This window comes from Enhydra lutris, unplaced genomic scaffold, assembly GCF_002288905.1.
Source record: "Enhydra lutris kenyoni isolate GAN:26980312 unplaced genomic scaffold, ASM228890v2 scaffoldscaffold68, whole genome shotgun sequence".
Classification (NCBI taxonomy): domain Eukaryota; kingdom Metazoa; phylum Chordata; class Mammalia; order Carnivora; family Mustelidae; genus Enhydra; species Enhydra lutris.
Window position 1 is genome coordinate 1070584 of NW_019154152.1, and position 18430 is coordinate 1089013.

General features: G+C 36.2%; 1 protein-coding gene across 2 annotated transcripts in view; it reads right to left on the bottom strand.

Moving 5' to 3' along the window:
• Positions 1-18430, bottom strand: part of LOC111159421 (fatty acyl-CoA reductase 1) — a 63648-nt gene that overhangs the window by 22875 nt on the left and 22343 nt on the right. For both annotated transcript variants that reach the window (XM_022521873.1, XM_022521872.1), the window contains exons 2-3: positions 7544-7739; positions 3943-4118 (exon numbers count right to left, since the gene is read on the bottom strand). In XM_022521873.1, coding sequence (XP_022377581.1) covers positions 3943-4118; positions 7544-7732 — 365 coding nt within the window. In that variant the 5' untranslated portion in view covers positions 7733-7739. The remainder of the gene's footprint in view (positions 1-3942; positions 4119-7543; positions 7740-18430) is intronic.

Here is an 18430-nt window from a genome sequence, read left to right on the forward strand (position 1 = left end):
TTCAGAGAGAACATTCCTGTACCTTGTCTGCTACCCCTATACCTGAGAGCACAAACCTGAAAGCACATTATATACCTACATAAGTAACTCTCAGTATCTCTGCAAGGCTAATAATCTCACTATGTTTTACCACCATTCAATTTCAGGCTGAGACCCTGACATGTTAGATCAGAAAGCCAAAAAATAATAATAATATTCCCATCGTTTGATTATATGGAGCCATAAATCATCTCAAATAACATTAGCTTTTGGAGGAGGGGGCAAAATGAACACATCTCTGTTAATTATGGTCCGTCATTAATGCAGACATAGAAATCACTTCCAAAAAAAAAAAAAGAAAGAAAGAACTCTATTTGAACTGCCAATAAATCTTCTTGTTCATCTGCCTTGTGCAGATATCCTGGATGGTTCAAAATCTGTGTTGGTAATACTTCTAAGACTTTAAACCAGAGATCTCAGCTTGGCATGACAAACACCTGAGAGCTTATTAAAAATGTATATTGCTGGACCTCATCCTCAGACACTTTGTAATATCTGAATTGAAGCCTGGAAAACTATATATATTACGTATATATTTATTTACATAGTTTTATATATTAAATTATATATAATGAACATATATATTTATATTCAAGATTTTATTTTTTTTACGTAACCTCTATTCTCAGTATGTGGCTCAAACTCATGACCCCGAGGTCAAGAATCACATGCTCTACCGATTGAGCCAGCCAGTTGCCCCTGGAAGACCATATTTTAAATAAGTTCCCCAAACCATTTTGATATCTTTCCCCTTCCCCACTTCTGAGAAAATACTACCTAGATGAGATCTCATCAGTATTGCTGATTTTTTTTTTTAATTCAATGAAGACATAGATACAGACGTCTAGGGCCTAATTAATCAATCTTACAGTAGGGGACCCAGACATCTATAATTTAAAATCATACTCAGGAGTCTCATTGCCGATAAAGATTCCTGGGTATTATCCCAAACCAGAGATTCTGAATTTTGCAAATAGAGTCTAAAATTCTGCATTTTAACACATTTTCCAGAAATTCCTAAGATTCATATAATGCATTCTGAAGTGGGATAGTCGGTGCCCTTTAGACTTAATAGCTTCTTATTCCTTTCTCATCATCCATCTTTACTTCCACGCCTTTCAAAATACTTACTCCCATATGCATATGTTCATATTAGCATATTCTCACATTTAAATTGCTGCATCTCTGGAATCTCATACTAAGAATTTCCCCCAGACCATACCATCTGCCCTTCCATTTCTCCCTGTAAGCCTGTTTTCTGTCCTCATCATGGTCTCTAGTTTCTTGACACTCCTTTATTCTCAACTCCACTGTCCTACCTTTACTTTCTTTATTACCTTAGAAACACCAGACCCCAGGATCAACTAAGAAGTTCCCTTCATTATTCTCAGTATCACTCTCCCCTCATCTTTTGTCAGTATTTCTTCACAATTCCTAATCTACCCACTTTTTCCCACCTCAAGATTTATAAACCATCATATCTGAAAATCAATGAGCTCTACCACCTCTCAATTCTCACAGAAATTAATGTATGCTCTTCAGTGACTCCTTACTTTCTATCCTACTTTACAATTATTTAAGCAAATCTATCTCCCTTTTTAGACTATAAGGACTTTGCGAATAGAATCTGTGTACAATTTTTCTTGGCTTCTTCCAAAATATTGGGTATAATGCTGGGAGTAAAATCTGGATTATTGTTTGCCTTGGCAATAAAGTCTTTGTGCCATTTTTTATTTGTGTCAGTTAAAGTTAAAAATGACTATGAAGAATGTTTTTTAAGCAGTTATTATACACCAACCTACACTATTTTAAAATGTCTGGCCCAAATATAATGTTGCAATATCACCACTTATATATTAATATACATTAAAATTGCTTCACAGAATACAATAATTTCAATGTAATGACTAAGGTTAGGTCAGTAAATATAGATGCCTTAACAAGGCAATAAATTTTATTATTCATCTATATATCCTCCTTGCACCATGAGATCTCTAGTAAAAGATCAAAGAATAACGAAAAGATTTTCCTTTCCTCAATGGTAGACTTGCTTACCCTAAGAGGAAAAAAGAGAAAAGATTCCCTGAAAGGACTGTACTTTGGTCGTTCTCCGTAAAGGCTCCTTTGAGGAGTTTCACCCTAATGTTCCGTTTGCAAATCAACTTCCCCTTTAAAAGCACCGAAATTCCCCCTTTAAGCTTAATGGGGACTATACCACAATTAGCCAGTAAATATATACCTTTTTTTCTTGAAAACAGTTTCATAAGGCTGTGTGAATTTTCTTTTGGTTATGAAAAACAATGAAAGCTAGAACTATGGAGGGAAATATCTGTTAGATTACGATTTAATACTAAAAACCTACCTGTTATCATACTGTCCAAGGACAGTAAGTGGCAAGTATCAAAAATGTATATAAATACACATATATGTACACATACCTTTTGTGAAAGTGATATATTACTATAGCTTTACTGAGATTCTTTTGTCACTCTTGAATCATGAATACATAATGGCTGTATTAAAACAACTAGAAAGTAAATAAATCATTATCACCAGATAATAAATGATAAACTCAAAGTTAGAGCTAAGGTATGTAATTCCAAAACTCATGTCCTATCCAGGACACAGTGCTGTCTCAACTTCCTCAAGTATAAATGGACTTGCCCACAATATTACAGTGGTAACCTTAGCATGGCATAAAATAATGAATGAAAAAATTTACCCTGAAAACTATAAAGTATATTAAAGAAATGTAAGTGACTATCACAGTGCCCTCACCTGGAATACAGGCAAAACTTATTGTAATGCTTTAGTGCTGAACTGTCACATTATATAATGTCAATTAAGATTTATACTTCTACATTAAAGACTTTACAGGAAATAATCTAAAAACTCTTTTTTTTTTTTTTAAGATTTTATTTATTTATTTGACAGGCAGAGATCACAAGTAGGCAGAGAGGCAGGCAGAGAGAGAAAGAGAAGAAAAGCAGGCTCCCTGCGGAACAGATAGCCCGATGCGGGGCCCGATCCCAGGACCCTGGGATCATGAACTGATCCGAAGGCAGAGGCTTTAACCCACTGAGCCACTGAGGCGCCCTTAAAAACTCTTTATAAACAAAATTTAATTTAAAAACATTTTAAGAAGGGCTTCAAGTAATTTTAAATCCTAAAAAAGTCTGCCCCATTTTAACTGGCGTTAAGTCTATACAATTAGATAAACATTAAAAAACAGTATTTTTGAACATATCATCAAAAAGAATCCTCTAAATTAAGAACCATTATTTGAAATGCAGATCTATGAGATTTTTTAAAAACAGTAAACATGTAAAATGTTATTTTTTCTTGAAACAGGCATCCTGACAGAAGTCCAAATTATTTTTCTTTTTTTTAAATTATTTTTGTAATTAAACTTCTGTCCACTGTTGCCTATCCCTAATAATATTACCAAGTTTAAAAAAAAAAAAAAGGTATGACTTAAATTTATAAGCCATTTTACCTTACTCTGCAAAACCTGAGTTCTTTTTTTCTAATTTTCAGATGGATATGTGCAGAATAAAAAAATAAAGCCACTGAGATATAGGCCTCTGAAAGAAAGAGGAAACAAACACTATTTAGCTGTTAAGACCAACATACCTACTGAAGGAAAATTTCTTTCTCCTACTCCATACTTCCCTGCCTTACAGTTAAATTCAAGGCAACTTCTTCTAATATACAGACTAGCTGCCCAATGTTTCTAAACTGGCAACAAGAAGAAAATTCTCGTAACAGTCTTTAGGACACTGAAAGCCACAATTAACATAGGGCAAACAGTTTTATATCACTTTCAGAACGATTTCACTAAAAAGAATTCAAATTTTTTAAACGATGCTGAAGCTCAAATGTCATATAAATACATTTACTTACCTTAAATTTTCATTAAACCTTACTGTAGCTGCACAGTGGAATATAATATTGATAGAATCTATGATGATCTCTTTATCTTCTTCACTAAGAGCCAGTTTTGGTTGGGTGAGTTCACTGTTGATCGCTATAACTTTCTCTCTAAAATCTGGATTTTCATCTCTCAATCTGTCAAAGAGCTATCCAAGGGGATAAAATGTTAGGGCAGTATTTTTCAACTTTCTATAAAGCCCACCAGCACCCCATCAAGGATTGCTATTCTGAAAACTTCCAACTATGTTAATCCTAAAACTGCTATTCCTAACTGTTATCATTGTGTACAGAAAATACCCCACGAAAACCACATTATTATCCCCATTTTACAGATGAGGAATCTGAGACACAGAGTTGGTAGTTTGCAATTAAATTTGAACTGCCCATGCCTTTGCTGACTAGATTATATTGTACTGTCCCGCAGAATAGACTTAAGCAGTATAGACATCAGGACAATGTTTTTTTGTTGTTGTTTTTTTTTTGACATCAGGACAATGTTTAAAATGATCATTCAGATTTCTAAAATCCAGATCTTAATTTATCACTTCATTTTATTTTGGTTTTATTCTGTTACAGTAGATTACAGTAAAATACCATGATTCATGATCTATATTAAATCTGTAAAACCTACAACATTTTTAGAGGGGAAAAAAAGTAAATTATGTTGAAGAAAACAAAAGCTGGTAAGCAAATATGCAGATTAGAATCTGGACAAACTTGAGAAATATCATATATACAATATTCCTTAAGTATACTAGAAGAAATAAATCAACTAAAGAATCAGTTAGCTCCTAAGGTGATTATAGGGTAAAGGCACATTCAACTGTGAGTCAAATTTAATTTTTCATCTCGGATTTTATAAAGAAATACAGATGCTACCTCCAGATCACTGCTCTATTATACTTTGAGTCTCCACTTCATTTAAAGTTCATACTTGTAGTTTAAGCAGAGATTCTCAATCTGGGAAGAAAATCAATACAGCATATATAATGCTCATTTTCACTCCCTTAATGGATTTAACTGTTCCCTTCCACTACTGTTATCTGGTGATTTCAACATTTATGTGTTCTTGTATTAGTTATCAAGCATCTACAAAGCATTTCAGATGAGCCAGGCACCTCCTAGACACTGAGAAAACAAACCAACAATCTCTCCTGCAAGCTATTTAGAATTTGATAGGAAAAGCCAGACAAGTAAACACAATTAAAATACTATGTTAAAGGTAATAAAATAGGGGTAATATTACAGTGCTATGAGACTGTACAGGAGAAAAACTAACCCAGCTGGGGAAGAACCAGAAATTATAAAATAGAACGACAGTGTTCCAGGCAGAGAAAGCAGCATATACAACTACCTAGAAGTGAGAGAGCATTAACATTTGGGGAGTTAAAATAATTCAATAAGACTTATCCAGTGACTAAATATGAGGGATAAGGAAATGTGAACTCCACAAGGACAGGGATCACATCTATTTTGTTCAGCACTAAGGTCCCAATTAGCTGAGTACCTGGCAAGATGTAAACATGGTAAACTTTTGTTAAGTGAATAAACTAATTAAGTGGAAGACCTGGGAAGAGAACAAAGTACAGTTAGAGACACAAGATCAGTTTTTGAATGTTGGGTGTAAAGGGCCTGTGGGACACCCAGAACACAGATCTAGTAGAAGCAACTGGGTCTGCAGGTCTGGAGTTCAGGGAAGAGAAGAGCCAGACTACACACAGATTTTACTAATCACATACAGGGAGCCCTGGGAAGAGAAGATCACCCAGATAACAGCAGTGATGAGCACCCTTGGTCCAGACTAGATAAAGCTTTTTCCAAATCTATTAAAATACAATCATCTGTCTCATGTAAAATAAAGGGTGCTGAGTAATCACCTAACTGGATCTAGTAAGAAGAGATCAAGGCCTACGACAGAACTCTGAAGAATATCAATGTTTAAGGGGCAGGCTGAAAAAAAAGCAACCTGAGGAATGACCAGAAAAGTACTTTTAATACCTTAAATTTACACTTTTCATTCTCCCACACAGCCATTGACCTTTAACTCCTGTTCATATCAGATATCTCAAACCAACAAGATAGACAGGCTCATGCTGCTTCGTAAGTTACATCTCAGACCTGATACTCTTCCCTTCTCTAGCCTCCATCTCTTTATTCAACACTATCTCTTCCAGTGTGTTTAATCCACGGGCACCCCAACCAGTTCCTACTTTATTATGTTCACTAATGGCCTCTTTAATATACTTTGTTCCCCTTCTAGAACTTATTCCGTGGTCAATTATTTTAGTTCAACCTACCACCATATTAATGGAGTTTTTCTCAGAAACATTCATCAGTGGTTCTCACCTTGGGGAAATGTTTCCCCCAAGGGAACATCTGGTGATGTCTGGAGACATTTTTGGTTGTCACAACTGGGAAGTTGGGCCAGGAGGGAGGAGCTTCTGACATCCAAACTCCATATAATTTATTATTAGGTAAATTACTAAAGTTCAATAGAATTTCAAGCTTTAAGTATAAGGTATTCTTTTCCTCTAAAAATCAGACTTACTGTGGAGGAAAGTTTTTAGATCCAGTGCCCTAGAGACCCCATAGGAGATGGCCAAACCTCTGACATTTTACTTAGGCTCTCAATTCCAGCCAAGACTTTAACATCAGTAATTGCTCCTATCAAGTCTTTCTTGACACTTCTATACTCCCTCTTGCCCATTAAGGCAATGATTCTATCTTATTTATACCTGAATTCAACCCCTTACAACAAATCAAGTGCCCAACACTGAGTATGTACAGTAAATGTTTTCTGAAATATAAGAAATGAGTAACAATAAATAACCTCTTACTAGGGGAGGGAGTTGTTAGGAGGGGGGATTAAAACATAATAATTACAAGCGATCAAAAGATATTAGATACTACTTACTAACTAAAAAATTACATAGCTACTACACTAAACTTACTGCCAGTGAATGTCAGATAAATTCATTCATTCAGAGAGAATTCAAAGCTTATGACTGTGAGATAATTTTACACCAGCTCATTTCCATTTTTTCTTAACAATATATTTTTCTAAAGTTTCAAAATGTGTGACCTATTCTTGTATCCTAAATGACCCCTGTCATCATGTTCTTATTTCTCAAATAGGAATATGTGACTTTGCTACTTCTTAATATGGTTGTGCGGAGCAGTCAGTGCTTACAAATTTTTAAGTGTTATAAAAGGACAGTGTTTAACAGCATAGTAGGTACTAGTTAGAAACTACCTCTTAATTATTATTCTGAATACTATCTAAAATATCTAGTAATTACAAGTAATAGGTTTCAAATATTCTAAAAACACATTAAATATCTAACATACAGGCATTTTAGAACTTGTCATACAATTTTGCCCATCACAGAGGAAAGCTATTTTTCTCCTACTGATCGTAAGTCATATCTAGTATACTGACATCCTGTAGGATTTTTTTTCAATAATTTTTTCAGAACACTGAAGAAATAAACTGAGCTGTTGATGATTACAATAATTATACATACAAACACATTCTTTTCCTTCCTCTAAATGATCATTTTCCCCCACTTACCTTGCCACTAATAACTTCTTCTACTCGTTCTTGGGGTGTCTGTCCAGCTTTCTGCCTCACCAAAACATACACTGAATTCACCTTAGGACAAGACCTCAGCAACTTTTCCAGAAGTACCTTCCCTAGGAAACCGGTAGCTCCAGTGAGGAGGACATTCTTGCCTTCATAGTATTCTGGGATTGAAACCATTCTGATCCTAAGGAAAACACAGCAAATAATCATTAGTTCAAAGATTTATGTTAATTCTTATGTACTAAAAATCTCTTGGTATCGAAATATTTTTTTTTTTTAAGATTTATTTATTTATTTATTTGACAGACATCACAAATAGGCAGAGAGACAGACAGAGAGAGAGGAGGAAGCAGGCTCCCTGCCGAGCAGAGAGCCTGACGCGGGGCTCGATCCCAGGACCCTGGGATCACAACCTAAGCCGAAGGCAGAGGCCTTAACCCACTGAGCCACCCAGGCACCCCTCGAAATATTTTAAAGGACAGGCAAAAATTAAAGTCAAATGTTAACAAAAGGGGACTTTAATCTTTGGTTCACGGTAGTAAGGTGGCAGGAATAATGAACAGCAAAATTGGCTTCTGATCCTGTTTTCCCCCTGGATCATTCCAGACAAATCATTCACCTTCTCTGGGCTTGGGCTTCTTTAGTACAGTTTGTACTAAATGACCTCTAAAAATTCCTTCCAGCAATAAGAACCCAAATCTTCATTTAAACCTCTGCTAAACCCTACACACAAATGAATCCTACTTTTCTGACTCCAAAAGGATTTATAACACCAAAGAGAGGTCAGCAGCAAGACTCAATAGCCTAGCTTGTATAAGATGGTGAAATATCATATTCACCTATCAACACCAGTTGGAATAAGAAGAGGTAACACCAAGTCCTTTCTCTTCCACGTCTGTAGTGACAATATATCCAAAAGGTGCTTAAATCTCCCTTTTAAAAAAGTCACAGAAAGAAATACATTGGCTGACTTATCTTCCCTGTCCAAATTCTACTAAAACAGCAGAAAAGACAGCATACTAAGAGAACAAATAAACAAAAGAACCATGATGAACGGGAAAAAAACAAGATGCAGAAGGATTTATGCAGTATGTCACTATTCAAAGCTCAAACACATTGAAAACAATGCTCTTTACTGTTTAGAAATGCACACACAGGATAATATTAATAGACGCACGGGAGGGAGTGCGATACAATCAGAGAAGAGCTTTCAACATCAACTGTATTTACATTTTCTTTATGCTAGGGAGTGGACACATGTATGTTATGTCCAAATTTTTCATAATGATAAAATAATAAATTCATAACAATCCAAAGAAATAGACACATTAACAAGCAGAAAGGAGGGAGAGATGGAAGGAAAGAAGGAAATTATTTCTAGAAGAAACCGCCAAGACTAAACTGACAGAGAAGCCATAGCAGAAGAAACAGCAACTAAAGCAAAGTAAGCATAGAAAAGGATATGCATGGAGCCAAGGGATATCCCACCCTGCTGAACAGAGAAGACTAAGCTAGGGATCAAGCCTGTGAATTAAAGCATAGGGAAATCAAGGTAATTGAAGGACTGCTTCACACAACAGCAGAGCCACTCATGACAGTCTTACTTCCTGTATAAACTTGAGCTCCCAAGGCTTAGTATTCAGTTCTGCTGAGAAGAACATCCAGCATGGGTTCTAGGAACAAAAGAGAAGTAGGGCTGAGCCTGGCATCACTCCTAACATCCACAGATTTTGGTGGGGGAGGTGGAGAATCAGGAGAGAGGAAATTAAACCAACCAAAAGGAAAAAAGTCTCTCACAGCACTTGAGCCTCAGAATAAATTTTAGGTCCTAAGCCTACCCGACTCCTGTTGGACTTTAAGACAAACTCACACAGAATTCTCAATCAATAATCTCTAGAGAAAAGCTCTTTTGGAAAAACAGACCTCAAATAACTGAGAGGAAGCCAGTATGAACCACCAAAACTAGTCATCCTGGTCCTTCATAAATATGAATAGATAACCAAGGATCACCAGATATTTAAGAAATGCCCAACAAAATTAAGGATCAAAATGAAAAGCAAAAGAATCAATCACAAAGGAAACAAAAAGAATGAAAAATACAAAGAGAATTTAAATTCTAATAGAAATTTTTCAAGCCATTCACAAGAATACTGCATCCATAAAATAAACAAACTACTATGGAAAAGGAACAGAAGAGTAAGAAAGCCTGTGAAAATCAGAAATTCAGATGAACAGAGAAAATCCAATAAATACATTAACTATTTAAATTAAGTGAATTTAAAAAGGTCACAAAATTTAAGTTTTATATGAAAAAAAAGCAAATGTATTTCTATACATCAGAAACACAGAAAATGAAGTAACAACAACAAAAAAAAACTATATCACTTATCACACCATCCAAAACACTATGGAAAATAGCCAGTACTGATGAGTAAAGAGAAAACCCATGTACACTGCTTGTGGGAATGTAAAACGGTTCAGCTGCTGTGGGAAAGGTTAGTGGTGCCTTAAAAAGTTAAACACAGAATTGTATGACCTTGCAATTCCACTCCTAAAAAACTGACAACAGGTACTCAAACAAGTCCACGTACATACCTATTTTTATAGCAGCACTGTCTGCAACAGCCAGAAAGTACAAATAGCCCAAAATGTCCATTAACAGATAAACGGATAAACAAATAACAGCATACACCTGCAATGAAATACTCTTCAGCCATAAAAAGGAATGACGAACTGGCACACACTGCACAAGGGAAATGAACTTTAGAAACATACTAAGTGAAATAATCCAGATACAAAACATCACATACCACACTGATTTCATGTATAGAAATATCCAGAATAAATCAATCCATATAGACAGAATACAGATTGGTGGTGGTTGGCAGGGGCTGAGGGGTGAGGAGCATGGGTAGTGAAGAGAAACTGCTTATGGAGTTTTACTCTGCAGTGATGGAAATGTTTTGGACCTAGACAGAGTGGTGGTTGTTCAACACTGCTTCACTTTAAAATGGTTAGTGGCACCTGGGTGGCTCAGTTGGTTAAGCCTCTGCCTTGGGCTCAGGTCATGGTCCCGGAGTCCCTGGGTGGAGTCCTACATCAGATGGAGCCCCACATCATACTCCCTGCTCGGTGAGGAGTCTGTTTCTCCCTTTGCCCCTCATCCCACTTTCATGCTCTCTCTCACTCTCTCTCTCTCAAATAAATGAATAAAATCTTTAAAAATAAAATAAAATAAAAGGTTAATATAGGGACACCTGGGTGGTTCAGTCATTTAAGCGTCTGCCTTCAACTCAGGTCATGATCCCAGGGTCCTGGGATAGAGTTCCCCATCAGGTTCCTTGCTCAGTGGGGAGCCTGCTTCTCCCTCTGCCTCAGCTCTCTCTCTCTCTCTGACAAATAAATAAGATCTTTAAAAAAATAAAAAATTCAAAAATAAAATGATTAATATAGTGTATAAATTTTATCTCAAGAAATTGTTTTTTTAAGTTAGAAATAAATCTGAAAGATATTTGAGATTCTTCTTCTGAAAACTACAAAACACAGAGAAATTAAATAATACCTAAATAAATAGATATGCAATGTACATTCCTGGATTAGAAGACATCTTTATACAATGTCAGTTCACCATCCTTAGATTCAATACAATCCCAATCAAACTCTAAGTTGTTTTACAAGTGGAAGGAAACTAAGATTCTAAAATGCTATGGAACTAGAAAGGAACCAGAATAGCCAAGACAAGCACTAAGAACAGCAAAGCTGGAGAAATTCATTACCATGTCACAAAGATGTATGGGGCGCCTGGGTGGTTCAGTCATTAAGCAACTGCCTTCAGCTCAGGTAATGATCCCAGCATCCTGGGATGGAGCCCCACATCGGGCTCCCTGCTCAACAGGAAGCTTGCTCCTCCCTCTCCCTCTCCCCTGTGCTTGTGTTCTCTCTCTCGCTATCTCTCTCTGTCATAAATAAATAAAATCTTTAATTGAAAACAACAAGATGTATAGAGCTACAGGAATGTGTTTTTGGAACAAAGATAGAATAGTGCAGTCAATTCACTATCCCTATATAAAATGAATCCTGACTTCTATCTTATACCACACACACATACACAAACATGAATTCTAGATATACTATATATCTAAATGTGAAAGGTAAAATAATTACATATCTAGAGGATGACAGAGGACATCTCCATGATCTTGGAGTAGGCAAACACTTATTAAACGGACACAAGAATTGCTAACCAGAAAAGAAAAATATTGATAAACTGGAAGACAATAAAACCGAGTTCATCCCACAATACTATTAATAAAGAGAAAAGGCAAATTAGAGTAAAAGATACTTGTAGTATGTATAATGACAACTGATTACTATCCAGAATATATAAAGAACTACAACTCAATAAGGACACGAGATAAACCAATAGAAAAATGGGAAACGCTTCAAGGAGCATAAAGGAGAACATCAAAATGGCATTACCAAAGAAAATCCAAATAACCTATTAGCACATGAAAAGGGGCTCCCCTTCATTAGTTTTCAAGATAAAATCATAATGTGATCCCACTACACTGTCCCCAACATGGCTAAAATGAAAAAGACAATACATAGTATTGGTAAGGACACAGAGAAACTGGAACTCTCACCTACTGCTAAGGAAGCATAGACAGGGTTTAACACTTAGCAAAAGTGGTATTATCTACTGGGGCTGAACACTTAACATACCATATGACTTAGCAATTCCACTCCTAACTATACACCCAAACAGAAATAAGTACATATGCTCACCAAAAGACTCATAAACAAATATGTTTATAGGAGCACTGTTCCTAATAGCCCCAAATTAAACCCAAATGTCTGTCAACAATATTCTGTATACATTATAGTATATTCATACAATGGAATATTTAAAAACAATGAAATGAAGTAACAATCACTACATACAGCATACGTGCAGCTCACAAAGAGAACACCGAGTCAAAGAAGCCAGGCACATAAAGTGTATACTATATAGTGTCATTTACAGAAAGTTCAAAAACAGGTAAAACTCATCAGTTAAAAGTCAGAACGACCAGTAGTGACCAGAAGGTGGTATGAGGGAGGCTTCTGAGATACTGGTAAGACTTTCTGAAAGTATGCTACACACTTTAAAAATAAAAACAGCATGTAACCATATGTCACATCCTCGTTTGCCTGGAACAAACTGGTTTACACACGCTATCCCAACTTGACTTTGAGTAGAGCCCTCTGAAGTGTTTCAGTTTGCACAATAAATTATACCGTTATAACCAGCTTCAGGTCTAAATAAGACTGTTTCAAAATTTCAGTGACCAAAAGCCTAATTAAAACAACAGCATATTAAAGTTAAAATGTTAATAACCTCATAGGGAAGAGATGAAGAAAACTGCACATCAACATACCTAACAAATCTGGTAGAGATTAGTAACAATTATACACTAATTGTATGTTAACCACAGTGTACTGAGAACATGACCTAGAACAAGTCATCTGATTCTCTAAGCTTCATTTTTTTCACATGTAAGAATTTATTCAGTAAGTATTTATTAAGCACCTACAAGACACCAGCCACAAGAAAGTCTGCCACAGGTACACATATGCATTTAAAACAAAAAAAGGTATCAGGCAGTTTTCCCTTTTATAATTGAGGATTTACAGCCTGAATATGTGATTGTCTCAAACCTAAACTAACAAACTACATACTTGCTTCCCTCATCTACAAAGACAACTTCCCTCTGAAGCCTAAGTAAGAAATCTGTTAACACCCAATAGAAGAAAATTTTTACCAAACTTAATTCTTTCTCCTCAAGCTTAGCAATATAAAGGCTGTTTGCTAAGAAGGCTAAAGAATGAAACTGCTTCTTACCAGTTTCAGGTAACTAGCCCAAAGCTATTTACATGTGACTTACATGATTTTCTTCACAGAAGAAAGAACAGAATTCCCACAAGCCTCCCAGTTTATCACAATGCTACCAAAAACTTTAAAGGCACTAAGTATTTTTAAACTCTATGTCTAGGTATTCTTGATTTCCCCCATCTATCAATACATTTATTTCACCCTTATACTAATTTAATGGCAAAGCCAGCACAAATGAGAATTCTTTCAAGGCAAGTCCAGACTTGTCACATCTTCCACATAGTCCTGCCAACGTAGCCAGAAGCTACTAGAAAGGCAGAAGCCAGGAAAGAAAATGCTGCCCATCTTTCTAGAGCATGCCGTTTTAATTCCAACTGTGTGATTCTACTACATAGCAAGATATCTAGAGCTCCTGTCATATGCTGAAAAGTAGCTGCAGCTTTCAATCCTGAGGAAGAACAGCGGTATTATCATTCCTGTGTGCTGGGGCAGAAGGGCTATGAAATGTGATTCATATTTATTTTTACTGTTCTTGAGCTGCCTTATAGAAAACATCACTTCACAGTGGCAGCTGAGTATTGTCTTCAAAAAAATACCTTATCCTCACAGAACTAGAACAAATACTAAAATCTGTATGGAACCACAAAAGACCCTGAATGAGCCAAAGCAATCTTGAGAAAGAAGAACAAAGTTGTATGTATCACAATCACAGATTTTAGGACACACTACAAAGCTGTAGTAATCAAAACAGTATGGTACTGGCACAAAAAGAGACACATAAATTAATGCAACAAAAGAGGGCTCAGAAATAAACCCATGCTTATATGGTCTATTAATCTATGACAAAGAAAGCAAGAATATACAATGGGTAAAAGTTTCTTCAACAAATGGTATTGAGAAACTGGGCACCTAAATGCGAAAGAAACTGGACCACTTTCTTAATCCATACACAAAACTAAACTCAAAACAGATTAACGACTTAAATGTGAAACCTGAAACCATAAAACTCCTAGAAAAAAACACAGGCAGTAATCTCTCTGACTTCAGCCTCAGCAATATTTTTCTGTATCCTCAGGCAAGGGCAACAAAAGCAAAAATAAACTACTGAGACTATGCCAAAATAAAAAGCTTTTGCACAGCAAAGAAACCATCAATAAAATGAAAAGGAAACGTACTAAATGGGAGAAGACACTTGCAAATGATATACCCAAAATACATAAAGAACTTCTACAACTCAACACCAAAAATCACAAAAAAATCCAATTCAAAATGGGCAGAGGACCTGAATAGACATTTCTCCAACAAACATGTAGATGACCAACAGGCAGGTGAAAAAAGATGCCCAATATCACAAATTATCAGGGAAATGCAAATCAAAGCCACAGTGAGCTATCGCCTCATAACTGTCCGAACAATTAGTATCAAAAAGACAAAAAATAACAATGTTGGTGAGAATGTGAAGAAAAAGGAACCCTCCTCCTGCACGATTGAGAATGTAATTTGCTGCAACCACTATGGAAAAGAGTTCGGAGGGTCCTTGAAAAATTAAAAACACAGTTACCCTATGATTCAATAATTCTACTACTGGGTATTTACCCAAAGAAAACAAAAACACTAATTCAGAAAGATCTGCACTCCTATGTTCACTGCAGCAATACAATAGCCAAGATACGGAAGCAACCTAAGTCTCCACAGATCAATCAGTAAAGGTGATGTGGTGAGTATGCACACACACACACATAAACACATATATATACACACCATGGAACATTACTCAACCTAAAAAAGAACGAGATCTTGGCACTGGGACAACAAGGATGGACCTAGAGAGTATTATGCTCAGTGAAATGAGTCTGACAGAGAAGGACAAATACCATATGACTTCAACTCATATGTGAAATCTAAAAAACAAAACAAATGAATAAACAGAGTAGAAACAGACCCCAAAATACAGAAAAAGACGAGTGGCTGTCAGAGCAGAGGGCCAGGGGAATAAGCAAAAATGGGTGAAGGAGAGTGAGAGGTAGAGGTTTCCAGTCACGGAGTGATTAAGTCACAGGGATAAAAGGTACAGCACAAAGAATTCAGTCAATGGTATTATAACAGAGTTGTATGGTGACAATTGGTGGCTATACTTGTGGTAAGCATAGTATAACATATATACTTGTTGCATTAGTATGTTGTACACCTGAAACTAATGTAATATTGTGTGTCAATTATATTTCAATTACAAAAAAAACAAAAAACAAAAACAAAAACAAAAACAAAAACCCCTCTCTTATGGTTCCAAAGTTAAAGACCATACTGGTCTTTTCAAAGACCAGTAAAAATGCTGGGTACCAAGTATCACTATTACTTTCAAGGTTTTCTTGCTAGAGTGGGTTCTCCCAGTGATTTTACATTATGTATTTATATTTATATTAAGAAAACATATTACAAATGTACTTTAAAAAATGGAGATATATACACTTCCTACATTCAATCACTTCAAGTCCAGATGCTGCCACTCTGGCCACAGATCCTAAGATAAAATTACTACTCTGAACCTGTTTCCTTATCTGTAAAAAGAGAACATGCAATAGGTCTTAAAGACAAAGAAGCGTGAAATGGCCACAAACAGAGAAACCACAGAGAACTTCCTAAATAGCACTCATTCAGTTAATATAAACTGCACCTTTGTAACACAACTATACTCTCATAATAAATGTCCTAGTATTAGTGGAAGGCTAATCATCTTGTCTTGATTAGTTTTAGAAACTTAGTTAAGGGACACCTGGGTGGCTCAGTCATTAAGCATCTGCCTTTGGCTCAGGTCATGATCCCAGGGTCCTGGGATCGAGCCCTGCATCGTGCTCCCAGATCAGCGGGAAGCCTGCTTCTCCCTCTCTCACTCCCCCTGTTTGTGTTCCCTCTCTCGCTGTGTCTCTCTCTGTCATATAATAAATAAAACCTTAAAAAAAAAAAAAAGAAAGAAACTTAGTTAAGATAAACTGAGTAAAGACCAGGTCCTCTCTCTCCCATTTCAACTTCTTTTTTTTTTTTTTAAGAGATCTTTCAAAAGATAAAGCTACTAAAAAGTGAGAAACTGGGGTATTAAAATAACCAGAAAACCACAAGAAACCTAGCAAAGAAGAAAAAGGTAGCTCTTTGGTGTCAAGAAATGGGGATTCCTCTCTGTATTAGAGGTAAAAACAACTGTAATTAAAACTCAATACTCTGTCAACTAGTTGTTTCAAACACTTGCCAAGCAGAAAGACAAATGTGAACTATTAAGTAGAGAGAGGGCATGGTGGGAGGAAGGAATAAGCGGCAATTCCAAAGGCTTGAAGCCAAGTTTTACAGAAGACTCACCAGTGATGGAACAATACATAACAAAGGGAAGAAAGGAAAAGGAACTAACTATTCAGCACAAATCCCCTGCAAGAGTGTTTAATAATCCTCCTGCCTTAGGTTGCTCAGCACAACTATGGGCAGAGCCAAACTAAACCAGTATCTTCAAACTAAATCCCATATTTTCGGGGCAGGGGTGGGAGTGGGGGGCGTGGTGGATAAAGTTTCTACTTGTCCTGTGAGGTGAGCCAAATGCATCAACTCATGGGTAAGGACTGAGTGTGAGCACTGGAAGAGAAGTTCAGAGAAAGCAGAGAGGCTGGAAAAGATGGTCCTTGAGGGTCCATTTCATTTTGTACAATTCCCTACAGGAGGAAACAGAACATCACTCCTCACTACAGAGCCTTCCTGGCATATAACAGACATAAATCTGCTTCACAGAAATTTTAACATATGAAATAAGGCAAATTCTGGCTGAAGAATCCTGAAAATTCCACATTATTCCACAACAGGAGTCGATGGGCCTAACTAATAACACAGAATAGAAATGTAAATATTAAGTGGTTCAGGTAGACCCTTAATTAAAATGTAAAGGCAATTAGAGTTTACCAGGACTTCCCCAAGATTTCCAGAGGCAGTCAACAAAGAGAGCAGAAGAGGTCAACTGTCAAACAGAACTTGTCTCAAAGACCATTTAGTTGGGCTTAATTATTGTCAATATCAGTCTGAATAAAAAAGACATTATCCTCAGGTTAAGAAATAAACACTTATCAAAGGTTAGTGGATTTATTTCCAACTCTGCTCCACCCAAACCACTGAAAGACCTTACTTAGACAGAATCATTCATTGGAGTATTAGCACTAAAAAACACAGGTCAGGAGAGGTAGTTTAAGGGTGGGAGACAAGAAGCTCTGGGGGCCTGCTTAAGCTAAATAACAAATTCAAACATGTTTCTACAAATACCTATGCCAAAGTTATCCTAAGGATCATTGATTTTGGAAAACATGTATGGTACGTAGCTGTGAAAAATAGAAATGCTGTGTGAGGGAGCATAGCAGATCAGAATATATACCTTAAAGTATGTCACTCTGGCATATAGATTACTTTGAGCTATAGGCAATAGAGATTTAACAGATGCAGAAAGAAGTCTTTCCTGAGCTTCCCCTACCTCACTAAAAGCAGGAACTTTTGAGAAATGAGGACTGCAATATGAGGACTCTGGGGGAGTTTTATGGCCAAGATGATGATGTAAATAAATGTAGCACTGAGATGAGTGTGCATAACAAACCTTACTAAAATAACCCCTATCTTCTATTACTTTTCCCATATATTTACCTTCCTACAATTTGCTGCTTCTTGAAGCCTGAACTCCTTTTCCTTTGTCTAGCCACTTCTCCATAATTATTTTGCATTTTTAATTAACTTTATTTTTTTAATTGTTTTTATTTTAATTCCAGTATAGTTGACATACAGTGGCATATTAGTTTCTCATGTACAACACAGTGATTCAAAAATTCTATACATTGCTGAGTGCTCATTTAAGTGTACTCTTTAATTCCCATCACCTATTTCACCCATTCTCCCACCCATCACTTCATAATTTATCACCCTTTGTTAATATGGTATATAACCTTTCAAATCTTACCACCTCTCTTTGGGTTTTCTTGTCTTTT